Source organism: Temnothorax longispinosus, chromosome 1, assembly GCF_030848805.1.
Source record: "Temnothorax longispinosus isolate EJ_2023e chromosome 1, Tlon_JGU_v1, whole genome shotgun sequence".
Classification (NCBI taxonomy): domain Eukaryota; kingdom Metazoa; phylum Arthropoda; class Insecta; order Hymenoptera; family Formicidae; genus Temnothorax; species Temnothorax longispinosus.
In genome coordinates this window covers 23,268,067-23,282,863 of record NC_092358.1, presented here as the reverse complement: position 1 = coordinate 23,282,863, position 14,797 = coordinate 23,268,067, and the positions used below count along the sequence as shown (strand labels likewise).

Genomic DNA, 14,797 nt, shown 5'->3' with positions numbered 1-14,797 from the left:
ATTTATAACTATCTAATTTTAATATCTGATACGATATATGTTCTTTATAAATATAGTTCGTGAACCAACTTAATTTCCCAACTTTTATTTTTTAGATCATAAAGGTGTCAGCATCACATGTATCCGTACATGCTATGAATTGAAAAAGTAAAAGCACGGTATATATTATACAACGAAAACCACAGTACATATTTGCTAAAATAATAACATAATTATTATAAAGTAATAAGTTAATATACATTAACAATAAAGTATAATTAAACTTATTAATAATTTAATATAAACTTACTAATAAATTAATAAATGTTATTTATTTACAGTTAATAAATTAAATTGCATTTAATAAAATTGTAAATAATTTTTTCTTATATGTTATTACTAGAGTAATGTGTAATAATTTTAGTTAGAAACTGTGTAGTTATTTATTGCGTTCAAGTATTATTTCTTTATTAAAGTTTATAAACACTTAGTTTTTTTAGTACATTTGTAACTAAACATTTATAATATCCTCAATTTTTTTGCAAACTTATTATTTTTGAAATTTATTACATAAACAAGTTTTGCACTATGATACTTTCTGTATTGAAGAAAATTATTCTCCATTACATGATTTTTTTTGCTTTAGTCGGTTGTTTTGTTTTCCCATTATCTTATATCTTTAAAGACCAGAAGTTGAACTGCACGAACATAATTGTATTCCATTTCCTTAGAATATTTAATGTATAATCACTATCGTTTTGTCGATCATTTCATAATTTTCACAATTGATAGGAAACGCGGTATGGACATTTGTTTTTTTTTTCGAAGAAATTATACTTCTTAGAGACAAGGTTGTAAAAAAAGTAGCTAAAGCAATAAATAGCTGTTCTTTTCTTCTACAATATCTATGCAATGTCTCTGCTGAAATTATGATGATTGAAATACACTTTATGCCTTTCTGACATAGACTGTTAATAAAATTTTAAAATGTTTATACAAATAATGAGTTCTGTCTCTGGACTTCTCTGCCTCGTTGTACTACGCGGCATATAATAGCGATTGATCCGTGTTCACCTGAGTGGGGACGCACCTTGTGGGGATACACTTGGAGAAAGAGCCAATGCACTCTCATTTCCTTTACATCTTCAGTACCGATCACATGTGCTGAAACTAATTATTATTTTTATAAAGTTTCCAAAATCAAAGGCAAATGACAGTCACAAGTACCGTTAGTTTAGCCGTGATAATTTTTCTTCGATTTTTTGGCCTTTGGCCGGGTGTGTCATATTCCATCATTTATTGGCTGAGTTTTATGTTGAGCATACTGGTTACACAGTACTTCCAATATTTATATGTATTTGATCACCTGAAGATCAGCGAGTTGTCAAATCTTGTTGAATGCTTGATTGTGACTTTATATTACAGTTTGACAATTATTAAATTGTCTAATCTGTTTATACGTCGTCGGTAAGATAATGTAATATACGACGTAATATTTCAGTTTTACTAAATCGCCGTGTTCGAGAAATAAGATATATATTGTCCTTCAGTTTCTTAACATACATTCTCAGTCTGATTTTTCCTGAAGGTGTCTTAATATTATCATATTACTTTAAATATTAGAATGTGAAACATTAATTGATTTGAAAATAAATATCCTCAAATAAATAAATATTTTATTAATATTTATAAAAATTTAAAATAACATATGGAAGTAACGTATTACAGAGTCCTTCATCAAATTTTAACGGATATGGATGATGATTGGCGCGAGTGCGTCAATGACGATCAGCATTTGCATATAATGACGATCAAAGCTAATGTGTCGCATTTCTTCTCTAACGGTCTCTTGAGCTTCACAATGATCGTGGCAACATTTTACGTTTCTGGCGACTACTTAATTCGTTTTATATTTGTAACTGAGCATTACAATGATACTTTACGGCAGCTTCCTATAAAGATACAATTGCCTTTTGAAACTGAACAATCGCCGATGTTTGAATTTCTCGTTATAGCAATAACTTTGCAAATAATGTTACATAGTTGCATGATTAGTATTCTGAATGGATTGATCTTTATTTTGGTAACTCATATTGCATATTTGTTATTTTTTTCAGTTTTATTTATATATATTAAAAAAAAAAAAACGATTTACACAAATCAGTAAACGCTATTGCACAGAAGTATTACATTAATTGAATTGTAAACTTTTGTTACATGTGACACATCACACATAAATACATGCTACATTTCTGCATTAGAAATTTCAAAATTTATTGTTAGTGTTAAGAGTATATTTTACAGTCGTGTAATATTAATTAAATGTGTTATGTAAGATTATCACATTTATTGCATCTTTGAGAAAATATTTAATTTTTTTTCACAGGCAATAATTATATTTTTGCAAAAATTTAAGTATATTATAGGTGCTCCATCTAAGCGGACAAATTGATATAATATGTCAAGAATTCAGAAATATTTCAAAGAATACTCTTCTTCATAGATCTTCCATACATTCGTTTGGAATGATTATCGAAAAGCATAACAGAATTCTTTCATTTTCTGAAAACATGGAAAAACTTTTCTCCATGTACTCGTTATTGCAAATTTTTTGGAATACAGCACTTGTTTGCTGTCTTGGATTTGTCTTCATAATTGTAAGTACTGCAATATGTATATATAATGGTTGTTGTCATATATTTTATTCATTTCTATTTTTGTTGTTCATTGAACCAGTCTATTCACAATAAAACTAGTGTTTTCGCATTAGTGAAAACCATGTTTGCTTACCTTGCCGTAGCAATGGAAGTCTTTATGATTTGCTTTTCCGGAGAATATCTTAGTTCAAAAGTAGGTATCCAAAAGTTATTAATCATAAATTATTTAATAAGATTTTTATCAGATGATATTTATGCCGATATAATGATAGAACTGTATGACGTTGTTTTTTTAATAAAAATATATTAATATGTTTCAGTGTGTGTGTGTGTGTGTGCGTGAGTGTATGCGTGTGTTTGTGTGTAAAATTTAAAATATTATTTATGTTAATTAATTTTAAGCAAATAGAAGTTTTTCTTATTTTAAAATAAGAAATGTATTACAAACATATAAATATCTTTAGAAATACTGACAACATGACTGCTATAATAAAATTATATCTAAAAATTATAAAATTTTTATTAATTAATAGTTTATTATAAACATAAAACTTATTATATTTTTAAATAACAATAGAAATGGAATCAATAAATAGTTTTTTTATTTTATTACTATAATATTTTTACAATGCCAAAACTAATACTGGAAGAATTTTTTCTTGCTAAACGAATTAAACAGATAAAAATAAATATAAAATATTGTCGTTATATTTGTCAGTATTTGCATCATTTTTTAGGGCAAATCAATTGCCAGGGCAACATATGAGACGCCATGGTATGATATGCCGTCAAATCAGAGTAAAATTTTAATATTCATAATGATGAGATCGCAAAAGCGATTGGCAATCACGGCGGGAAAGATGATGGATATGTCATTTGAAACTTTTACAAGTGTAAATTTTGAAATTTTTTAATCATTAAATTATTAAAAGACAAATTTATTTAAACTTATTTAATTTTGGATCTGTTGCGACATGTGTTTATTATGGATAAATATAATTTATAGATCTAACTTGTATAATTTTTTACTTGTGTTTTTTAGATTATGAAAGCGTCAGTATCATATGTATCGATTTTGCACGCTATGTATTGAGATCACCAAAAATACATTCTTTACAAAATCTATTTTCTGAAATTATCAAGTAGTTAATATAAGCTGTAAAGTTAAAGCAAGTTAAAAATATTGTTAATTAATAATTAAATAAATATTGTTAGTTTATATTTAATATTTATTAATTAAGCGGCGATAAAAGCTAATCAAATCTATCTTTCTTTGATGTGTTTATAATGGAGCTGTTATGATAGTATAGTTCTAGCTGTTAGCTGAGATGAACCGTTTCCAAAAATAAGAGAGAAGAAGAATTATATTATCTTCAAGTACTGCAAAATGGTATGTTGGAAAGTGTCTGTGTAAAAAACGTCAATTAATCATTTATACAATGACTTGAGGAAGTAGGTATCCACCAAAATTTGTTGAATATATGTGAATGATTATAAAAACTTTTGATTATAATTTACCCAAGATTTTTAACAAAATTAACACAATATGGTGCAATTGTCATGCTAGGCCAATTCTTTATAAGGAACGATTTTCTATAGTCGAAAGCGTAGAAATGGAAATTAGATAATGCTCGGATGTTTTCGAGCATTAACCCTATATTAGAGAATCGCGTATTTAGTTTGTATGGATATATATTTTGTTGTGTATAGACGTATTTTAAACTATAAAATGCTTAATAACATTTCCAATTAAAAACTTTTTACTTTTGCAATTTCTTCCTCAAGCGAGTTTTTTACATTCCCGGAATCATTAAAGAAAATTATTCATCATTATATCCCCTATCCAGTGAGTTCTACCCTCGCATTATCTTTTTAAAGACCAGAGGTTGAACTGCACGAATATAATGCAGTTCCGTTCGCTTAGAATATTTAATATGTAATTACCGTCGTTCCGCTGTTGGTTGAATGATTGTTGCGATGTATAGAACGTAATAAACATTTGTTTCTTTTAGATAGAATCGCGTTGCCAAGAGACAAGATGACAAAAAAAAAAAAAATAGAACTGACAATTGCGCATGGAGTTGTTCATTGAGCGTTCAAGTCTGATATCTTTGTTACTTCGCGGGTATTATACGTTGTTAGACTACCAATAGAATTACAGGATGTCCATATGAATAATGAGCTCTATCTCGATTTGCTGTTATACCATACGCGATGCATAATAGCGATTGATCCATATTTACTCGAGTGGGGATGCACCGCGTGGGGTTGCTCTTCAGGAAAATGTTAGTGCTCTTTCAGTTCTTTCTCAAACCCAAGTGCCGGATAGAATGTTCCGACACTGATCTTCGGTTCCTCGCGATCTCGGTATTTTTCACGAATAATGGTCACGAGTACTGTCAGTCCAGTGCTGAAGATCGGCCTTCGATTGCTTGATATGTGGCCGGGTGTGTCGTATTCCATCCCCTATTGGCTAATTTATATATTTAGCATACTGATCGTACAGTACTTCCAATATCGATACGTATTCGAGCACTTCAAGATTAGTGAGCTCTCGAATCTCGTTGACAGCTTACCCGCGGCTTTAGACTACAGTTTGACGCTTTTTAAATTAATCAGTCTTTGGATACATCGTCGGTAAGATGTTGTGTGCACTGCAAACGTTAGTTTCAATCCCCAATCTTGCCCTGTTTGAGACAGACAAATTTTATATTAGTATATCTTATATATTAGTTTCTTAATACGTGTTATATTGTTATATTATATTCAGATCTCTTATAAGCTAAACGTATCGTAATTCTATCTAATCCTAAATCGGAATGCGAGTAATGATTTATAATGTCTCGCGACAATATCTGTTCAATTAAAAAAACACGTTGCAGTGTCATTCATCAACTCGTGGCCGATATGGACAATGACTGGCACGAGTGTGTCAATAATGATCGACATTTGTATGTGATGACAATCACAGCCAATATATCGCATTTCTATTCTAATATTATGTTAAGTATTAATACGATTTCTGCGGTGTTTTACCTTTTGGGTGATTACGCAATTCGTTTTGTGTATCTATCTGGATATTACAATGTTACCTTGCGGCAGCTTCCAATCAAGGTACAATTTCCCTTCGATACTCAACAATCGCCGATTTTTGAGCTGCTGGTTGTAACTCTATTTCTACATGTAATGTTGAATGCGTGCACGCTTAGTATTGTAAACGCATTAATTTCTACTTTAGTAAGTCTCACCTTATAAATTATTGTAATTATTGCAATTATTAACAATAATATACTTTCTCACAAAAGTTGTTTAACAGCATATGATGTTAGTACAGATCTGAGAACATCAAAATTACACTTTGTCTATAGATATGTAAAATTTAGTTAGGTCATATATGTATACGAATTATGATATGTCATACTATATATAAACTTAATTTGATACGATAAGATTTTATATCAGTGTAAAATAAATTTAATATCACTTTTTTAAATATTTTTTAAATAAAATACTTCTTAAATTTCTAATATTTGGTAAAAAATAAAATATTTCTGATACTTTTAATATTTGAAAATTATAGAAATTTAGATATATGTATATACATATATATTTTAGGTGTTTCACGTAAGTGGACAAATCGATATATTATGTCAAGAATTCAAAACTATTTCTGAAAAAACTTTTTCTTATGAAACTTGCACATCTACATTAGGTACATTGATTGAAAGTCAGAACAGAGTTTATGTATTTTCCGAAAATATTGAGAAACTTTTCTCCTTTATTGCGTTAATGCAAGTTATCTGGAATACATTAGTTATTTGCAGTCTAGGATTTATTATCATAATTGTGAGTACTTCAATAAAAATATGCTGTGATCAATATTACAGTTAATTTATTTGGTCTTATTGTTTAAATAGTCGTTTTATATTGAGACCAGTGTCATTACGATAGTAAAAACTATTCTTACTTATTTTGCTGTGATAATGGAAATTTTCATCTTATGCTTTGCCGGAGAGTATCTTAATCTAAAGGTTAGTAAAATATGAAAATTATTAACTACAAGTATATCATATTTTTAATGTAATCTGATTACATTTACCTTACAAAATATTTGTAAGGTAAACACATTGCAATGTCTATAAGGAAATTCGTACAGTTTTCAAATATAAAAAAATATAAAAATTATTATAAAGCCAAAACTAAGCTGAATAACTAGTCGTTTATTGCTAGTATGAGACTCCTTCTAGAAATAGAAATAATGTAAACAATTTTTTATAACATATTATTATTTTCATTTGTATTCTAAACAATGCTACTTGATGGTATTGGTTCTATCTTTTATAAACGGCGTATATTTTTTTATTTCAATTTATTTCACTTTCTGTACAATAATAAAATAATAAAAATAACTAGAAAAGATATTGTCGTTTATACAAAGAAGGTTTTCATATTTAATTGAATAAAGAAAAACGGAAAATACCGTTTTGTCTTTGATATCTTCTGCTTTATTTTCAGGGTAAATCAATCGCCGATGCAGCGTACGAATCATTGTGGTACGATTTACCATCAAATCAGGGGAAAACGGTAACATTTGTAGTAATGAGATCTCAAAAGCAACTGATGATCACAGCAGGAAGAATTACAAACTTATCTTTGGAAACTTTCACGAATGTAAGTTTTTGAAATATTTTTTTTGGACAGTTAAGTAAAATCTTTTAACATTCAATAAAAATATATGCGCGCGTGTTTGTAAATTGATTTTTGAATTTAAATTTTTTTTAGATTATAAAGGCATCAGCATCATACGTATCTGTCTTACACGCGATATATTGATATTAATAAATAGTAATTTGTTGAAATCACAATGTTATTATTAGTATAAAATCTTAATGTAGAATAACTGTTGTTGATAATTAAACTGTTTTCGACAAATTAATAATCTTAAATTATTGTTTTAACATAAGATTTATAGATTACATAAGAAGAATTACATTTAATTTTAATTTGAATATTTATATTTTTCTTTTGCTTATTTTTAATCTATATTATAATTATATATAAAAATATACTTTTACCGAAAAAGAAGAGAGAGAAAGGAAGAGAAATAGAGAAGTGTAATTTTTCATTGCGTTGACTATATCGAATATCAAGACTTTATCCAGAGATCTGAGTATATATGCAATTTATGTTTGCATATCTTGTTACTTGTGTTATGTAACTAAGTTTCTGTAATACGTCCAGTTGATTTCTATTTCTTTACTTCCCTTGCAACTGTATTCTGCAAAAATTCAATATTTACCTTATTAAAAGAAATTACTCATCATTACGCCAGAGGGATATATAATGCTTCTTCCTTTCTTGTCCTCTTAAAAGCTTATGATTGATGCCATGAATACAATTCATTTCCGTTTCCTAGAATGCCCAAGACATAATTATGAACTTTCAAACTGCCTTACGCGTAACGATTATCGCGATATCTAGAAAATAGTGCATGCATATTCGTTTTTTTTTATCGACAACATGGCATTGTCAGTGAGAAGAGATGATTCAATGTATAATTTTTTGTTCCTTCATGGTAAAGATACGCATTATGAATTATGAGACCATTAAAAGAACATAGAATGTTCGTATAAGATCATTCTATCTCGAATTGCTTGCTGTTATACTGTACAATGTATAATAGCGATTGATCCGTACTTACGTGAGTGGGGATGTACCGCGCGCGCATGGGGGTGTACTTGGAAAAACTGTTAGTTCCCTATCAGCTTTCTCTCATGGTCACAATAAACAAATGTGCTGATCTTTATATCCATACCGCGTTTTCCAAATTATTAACGAATGATAGCCAGGAGTACCGTCAGTCCGGCGCTGAAAATCGGCCTTCGGTTGCTCGGTGTGTGGCCGGGTGTGTCGCATTCCACCGTTTACTGGCTGATTTTTATGTCGAGTATACTAGTCATACAATACTTTCAGTATCTGTACATACTTGAGCATTTCAAAATCACCGAGCTCTCGAATCTTGTCGATGGCTTGTCCTTGACTTTAGATTACAGTTTGACGTTTCTCAAATTGGCCAGTCTATGGATACATCGCCGGTAAGATACCGCATCGCGTGTGCAATGTTAACTTCACGTTAAATCGCTCTCGCAAGTAACCAGATTTTTGTGAAAATGTTGATCTAGATTTTTTAACTGAAATATTAATTAATACACTTAAATTATCAGTAGGTGTATCGGTTTCGTGTGAAAAAAAGTAATGGTTATATTTACAAATTGAATTAACATATTGTAGAGTTTTTCATAAAATCCTGGCCCTTATGGATAACGACTGGCGCGAGTGCATCAACATCGATCAGCATTTGAGTATGATGACAATTAACGCCAGTGTATCTCATTTTTATTCTAACGCTATGCTGAGCTTTAACGGAGTTGCTGCTGTACTTTACGTTTTGGGCGATTACGTAATTCGTTTTGTATATTCGACCAAAGATTACAATAATACCTTGCGGCAGCTTCCTATCAAGATGTTACTTCCCTTCGAAACTGAGCAATCGCCGATTTTTGAGCTATTGGTCGTAACTCTATTTTTACATGTAATATTAATCTCGTTTACAGTCGCGGTTCTAAACGGATTAATTTTTACTTTGGTAAGTCTTGAATTTTAAATTTGCTTTTTTAATTTTATCAAAGATGTTTAACAAGAGGGTTTGTGATGCGAGAAGATGTTACACCGAAGAAGCATAAAAATTTTATTTTATGTTATTTGCGAAATTTTCTTATATACAAAAGTGCAACCTTACTATACCTATATTTCATTTAGAGACATAAAAATTGATATCACTTTTGAAAAGATATGGTTGGTTAATTAAATATATATTTATATTATATAATAATAAAAAGTAAAAAATTCTTTTCTTCTAAACGTAATTTTTGTGCAGTAAAAATATTTTTTTGTACATAATACTTGGAATCTTTGCAGCAGCTTGAGTACATTTTAGGTGCTTCACGTAAGCGGGCAAATTGATATAATATGTCAAGAGTTCAGAAATATTTCTGTGAATGCTTTTCCTTATCGATCTTCCGCATTTATATTAGGAATGCTGATCGAAAAGCACAATAAAGTCTACGCATTTTCCGAAAACATCGAGACACTTTTCTCCTTTATTGCATTGATGCAAGTTATTTGGAATACTTTAGTCATTTGCTGCCTAGGATTCATCATTATAATTGTGAGTATTTTATTATTATAAAAATGCATTATGATCAATATTATAAGTTATACATTTTTTTTTATTGTGCGTTGAAACAGTCCGTTCATAATGAAACCGATGTCTTCGTGTTTGTGAAAGCCACTTTGGCTTACTTTGCCGTAATAATAGAAGCATTTATCATTTGCTTTGCGGGGGAATATCTTAGTCTTAAGGTTAGTAAATATAATATATTGCGAGTAATTATAATATTAAAGATTTAAAAAGTGTTTTTCTCTATATTATATAATATGATATATCATTTTATTTTATTTTTTCTTTTAATAATAGTAGACTAGAATATGGTAGACTAGAAAAAGGCTCTTCTTTCAGATAAAAGAATTGTTTGGATCGACAGAAAAAATACTGCCCTGCTATTTTTGACATATAATTTACATTATTTTTAGAGTAAATCGATCGCTGATGCAGCATACGAATCGTTGTGGTACAATATGCCGCCAAATCAGTGTAAAATTATATCATTTATGATAATGAGGTCCCAAAGACGACTGTCGATCACCGCAGGAAAAATGATGGATATGTCATTCGAAGCTTTAACGAATGTAATCTTTCGCAACATTCTTGATGAATAATTATTAAATAAAAACTTTATCATGCTTACAATTGATTTTAGTGTCCGTTACAATCTGTTGTTTTATCTTAACATATATATAGACTAAAATTAATTTGTTAACTCTTATTTGTTTAGATCATGAAGACATCGGTGTCATATGTATCTGTCTTGCATGCGATGTATTGATATACCAACAAAAATGCAATAGTAATTTGTGAGAATTATAATTAAATTAGTGTAAAAGAAGATATTTTAGAAACTGTTGAATATTTAAAGAGATTAATCATTAAATTGTTAATAAATTAATATAATTGTTATTTAAATATTTATATTGTTTTAAAGTAACTTTTGAAAATTTGTAGATTGTGCTGTTTCAAATAATGTAATATAAATGCGAATAATTGCACTTCTTATTTTGCTATATATTTAAATTTATTCTTATACATATATAGTTTCATACTGAATTGATCTGCTAAATTTTTTAAATTCTTATTGAATAATTTGCAGATATATTTTATGTAGATATACTGCACGTAGTTATAATGAGATTTCTATCATACGTTCCATTGATTTAAGTCTCTCTCTGCTTCCAAATTCCGTTGTAGTTTATGATCCGGTACATCATTTTGGTACAGAACATCCACACGGGTAATAAGCTATTTCGCGAATTACTGTGAGACCATGCAGCACATAATTGGGATTGATTGATTGGTGCTCGAGGGATATAGCATATTGATCGTTTGGATTGCTAGGTAATTTCAGTGTATTATGCAGATTAACTCGTAATATGGATGTGCGATACCGATCTTCGTACTCTCGTGTATCAGGGTGTTGTTAACGTAATTTTGAGTTGCCCATTCGCACGTCTCTTAACAATGAGTTTCAATTTGGTAACCGTCGGAATGATAACCGTGAATGCCGTGAGTTTACCGCTCAAAATGAACCTTATATTGTTTGACAGTAAGCCAACAAATGTTTCAGTGTAATTAGATTTTTCTGCATATTGGTGTTGAAATATCTGGCCAATTAAAGTCACAAATAGTGGCGGGTTTTGCAAAATTTTGATGACAATGGAGGACGATTGGCACAAGTGAAGTAATGCCGATCGGCATTTACGTGTGCTATGTTGAGCATCAATGTGTCATTCACAATACTGCACTGCTATACGTTTCCCAAATTTGATGGAGAAATGCAATAACACGTCATGACAACTTCCTATTAGATTAGAAATTCTCTTTGAAGTTTATATTTGTTTTATACGCTAGAAAAATGTAAATGCAATATGATTGAAAATATACTATTATATTAGATTATATTATTATTATATTAGATATTAATTCAAAAAAGTCTTATATCTTTTTTAGAAAATTTGTTATAAAAGACTACTCCGTCTATTAAACTTTGTTAACATGTAAAAGTATTATATTTAATATCGTTTTTAAAGTTTTTATATTACATCAATTAAAGTTACTTTTAATACAAATAAAAATATCTTTACTTTCAATTTATATTACCTATATATATATATAACAAAGATATCACGATGATACTCAGCAAAACAATTCACACTTTTAAAGTCCTGCGCATTTCTATTGTTAAATTCTTCAGTCAGTCTGCGTATTATGTTTCTTCTTTCTATTTTTCCTCCGAAGTTTTCTTACATTTATTCTTTGTCGATTTCCATTGTTTCTTCTCGGCACGATATTACAGGTAATACGACTATTATAGATACGAGCATATATTCGAAGAAAGATATACATTTTTAAAGAAAATTTGCTACCTCGCTCGACAGCGAAGGGTAGCCTGTTGATCGCTCGTTGCCCCCGAAGTTACAATCTTTGAACAGCCAGTGCTTGAGCCGTTCAAGGTGTAATTACGATTGATTGATGGTTGCACTTTCGTCGTCCCCTCTGCGATCGGTCAGTTCTCTTATCGTCATCACGCGACGTACAATAGATCAATCGACGTACAAGTTTCACGCATAATATGTATCGTTCGCTCATATCGGGAGATTTAAAAAAGCCAGTCATTGCAGAAGTTATTATAATCTTGCGAGATGACTATAACACGCATAACAATCGTGATTTTTTTGATTGAATCGCTAAACGCGGTTAAAAGGGGTAATTCGGGAAAGTACATCCATGTCTTTTTTTGACCTAACAATATCGCGCGACAAAATGTTTCATTATCCTTATATTATATCATAAAATTAATTAATTATTATAAATAAAGCAGAAACAGAATATCATTACAATTTCTTCTCACAGGCCTGTTTTTTATTTTTTTTTAATGTTTTGGCGACAAAGGCACTTACTCGCCGTAAAATATTCATCTTTTCTACAACGTTTGTATAAGTTCTTTCATATTTCAAATCTGACATTTATTCAACCTATAAAAATTCCTCCTCGTAACAGCTCGTAAATGTAAAAGGTGTCGTAAAGACGTTCGCATAAAGTGTTCTCCGGACTTTCCGTTTAGACACCTTTTATATTTTCGCGTGTTGTTTACATTGCGCATGTGTCTCTCGCACTATAGCAGATACTTTTGTGATATTTTGCGTAGAGTATTTCACGAGATTTTAGATGAACGATTGAAGAGAATACATCACTACTGCTAGTTCACGTATATATCTGATAATAAATTTAACGTTAATCTCTAGACGCTGCCGGTGCTTTAACATTTTAATGTTCATCAGCACCTTGACTTGTCTTCTACGTTCTCGGAGGTCTCATTCGACGCTCCGCGAAGGGGTAAAGATGATCCACGTGGGACCAAATTCGATCTTCCCTCAAAATGGAATTACTGTTCGAGGTTAATGAATCCCCATCTTTGAGACCATAGCAGTAGCCCAGATTCTCTACAAATTGTCTTTCTCTTTCTTGATCGCAACGATAAATTCTCTAGTCATTACATTGTCATTACGAGTATTAATCAGCGTCTTTGCGTTATAGTATTTAAAATCATTTTCTAAGTTTCTACGTTAGTGTATACGCGGATCACATGCTGTTGCATAACCAATTTATATTATTCACTCATTGTCTTTACAAACTACCGGTAACAATCAAAGTGCATTATTAACGAAAACCATGTGTTCTATGTCGGAAGCGTTTCTTGTTTGCTTTATTTTAGCACGAAGGTTATTACATTTAAACTGTATTTTATCGGAACGATCTTATTTCTTGATAAATTGCTGTGTTAATAGCCAATTCTGCGAGCATTTAACTTAACAAATTGCTGCTATATGAACGTATATACATCAAACGACATTTTTTCGAGAAAAAAAATATTCACTCTTGTTCGACATTCGTAGAATTAACTCAACTGGTTGTTTTTCAGTGTAAATCGATCGCAAGACGCCGCCGCGCCGTCTACGAGTCCGTTTGGTACAATATGATGCCCAGCCAGTGTCGAACTCTTCTGCTCGTAATTGTGAGGTCGCAAAAGAGATTGACGATCGCCGCCGGAAGAGTGATGGATCTTTCTCTGAAGGGATTCACCGGCGTAAGATCCATTCTCATACATACAAAATATTGCTCATGGATATTAAACGCGTCTCGAATGAATATCAAAGCTGACTGTGCACACAATTTATAAAGTAAACGACCTTCGGCGCTATGCACATATCCGATATAATAATACTTACAATGAAAAGTGTCTTTCCGTATACAAATCATAAAAAATTCTGCTTCGTACATATCCATGTTGCATAAAATTATTAAGAAATTACGACCCGTATATCAATGGCGACTTTATTTGCTCGTCTACTTGTTGACATTGAAATTGTACACAAAGATTGTTCCCTGAAATGTATTAATTAATTAGTTGTAATTGTAATCACACAATCCTTAGGATAACATAAATATGTGTTTATTTAATATAACGTAACATTGGAAGCGCATTAACGCTAACAAATTATTGAAAAAAAATTAATTTTACTAAAAAATGAGATATTTATTCAATTAATATTTCAAGTTGTATATATTCTTTTTTAATTAATAAATTTTCGTAACGCATGTTACGTACAGTGAAATTCATAACATTGATATAATAAATAATCTTTTTCTGATTTTACTAAGGAGCATGTGTGTGAACGAACGATAATTCCATGTTATTTTCGTTTAGAAAACAACAATGCGCGTTTAGATCTTCTCACAAGTCTCTTTGTAGCAACACTCCCTTTTCTTTGCCTCTATGCTTCTCAAGTCTTTCAACGCATCTGACATTGTGCACATGCGCTCAACGGATCTTTTATTTCTTTTTTTTTTTTATTAACGAATATCTTACTTCCCTTTCCTCGTAACGCTCAATATACGTCGTCTCGAATTATGTCCTTTCTCCTCC

At 30.4% G+C, this 14,797-nt stretch overlaps 3 protein-coding genes and 3 long non-coding RNA genes across 28 annotated transcripts in view; 3 read left to right on the top strand and 3 right to left on the bottom strand.

Annotated features, from left to right (window-relative positions):
- LOC139819305 (uncharacterized) overlaps positions 1 to 7,846 on the bottom strand; it is a 44,577-nt gene extending 36,731 nt beyond the window's left edge. For all 4 annotated transcript variants that reach the window (XR_011733682.1, XR_011733684.1, XR_011733681.1 and 1 more), the window contains exons 1-5: positions 7,712 to 7,846; positions 5,885 to 5,972; positions 5,673 to 5,813; positions 5,213 to 5,323; positions 4,880 to 5,109 (exon numbers count right to left, since the gene is read on the bottom strand). This is a non-coding gene — a long non-coding RNA (uncharacterized lncRNA). The remainder of the gene's footprint in view (positions 1 to 4,879; positions 5,110 to 5,212; positions 5,324 to 5,672; positions 5,814 to 5,884; positions 5,973 to 7,711) is intronic.
- Positions 1,012 to 3,380, bottom strand: LOC139819312 (uncharacterized). Its single transcript, XR_011733690.1, has 3 exons — positions 2,770 to 3,380; positions 1,207 to 1,345; positions 1,012 to 1,149 (listed from the first exon to the last, which is right to left on the bottom strand). It is a non-coding gene; the product is annotated as an uncharacterized lncRNA (long non-coding RNA).
- LOC139818949 (odorant receptor 22c-like) lies at positions 1,144 to 4,222 on the top strand. Its single transcript, XM_071788016.1, has 6 exons — positions 1,144 to 1,446; positions 1,708 to 2,062; positions 2,406 to 2,636; positions 2,716 to 2,829; positions 3,374 to 3,529; positions 3,679 to 4,222. The coding sequence occupies exons 1-6, from the start codon at positions 1,190 to 1,192 to the stop codon at positions 3,727 to 3,729; spliced, it is 1,164 nt and encodes a 387-aa protein (XP_071644117.1). The 5' UTR covers positions 1,144 to 1,189; the 3' UTR covers positions 3,730 to 4,222.
- Positions 4,240 to 7,689, top strand: LOC139818997 (odorant receptor 10-like). Of its 3 annotated transcripts, none has more exons than XM_071788127.1 (6): positions 4,240 to 4,624; positions 5,519 to 5,873; positions 6,252 to 6,482; positions 6,554 to 6,667; positions 7,152 to 7,307; positions 7,419 to 7,689. In XM_071788127.1, exons 1-6 carry the CDS (start codon positions 4,602 to 4,604, stop codon positions 7,467 to 7,469), a joined length of 930 nt encoding a protein of 309 aa, XP_071644228.1. In that variant the 5' UTR covers positions 4,240 to 4,601; the 3' UTR covers positions 7,470 to 7,689. The 3 variants fall into 3 exon arrangements, with proteins under 3 accessions (XP_071644228.1, XP_071644218.1, XP_071644209.1); XM_071788117.1 differs by having other exon boundaries at positions 4,240 to 4,921; XM_071788108.1 differs by lacking the exon at positions 4,240 to 4,624 and adding an exon at positions 4,997 to 5,273 and having other exon boundaries at positions 7,419 to 7,686.
- Positions 7,847 to 8,474: 628 nt separating the features above from the next.
- LOC139818959 (odorant receptor 22c-like) lies at positions 8,475 to 11,744 on the top strand. Of its 2 annotated transcripts, XM_071788024.1 has the most exons (6): positions 8,475 to 8,731; positions 8,928 to 9,282; positions 9,634 to 9,864; positions 9,945 to 10,058; positions 10,290 to 10,445; positions 10,592 to 11,744. In XM_071788024.1, the coding sequence occupies exons 1-6, from the start codon at positions 8,475 to 8,477 to the stop codon at positions 10,640 to 10,642; spliced, it is 1,164 nt and encodes a 387-aa protein (XP_071644125.1). In that variant the 3' UTR covers positions 10,643 to 11,744. The 2 variants fall into 2 exon arrangements, with proteins under 2 accessions (XP_071644125.1, XP_071644134.1); XM_071788033.1 differs by lacking the exon at positions 10,592 to 11,744 and having other exon boundaries at positions 10,216 to 10,432.
- Positions 11,745 to 11,888: 144 nt separating this feature from the next.
- LOC139819248 (uncharacterized) overlaps positions 11,889 to 14,797 on the bottom strand; it is a 71,286-nt gene continuing 68,377 nt past the window's right edge. For all 17 annotated transcript variants that reach the window (XR_011733650.1, XR_011733645.1, XR_011733649.1 and 14 more), the window contains 2 exons: positions 14,100 to 14,256; positions 11,889 to 13,939 (listed from right to left, as the gene is read on the bottom strand). This is a non-coding gene — a long non-coding RNA (uncharacterized lncRNA). The remainder of the gene's footprint in view (positions 13,940 to 14,099; positions 14,257 to 14,797) is intronic.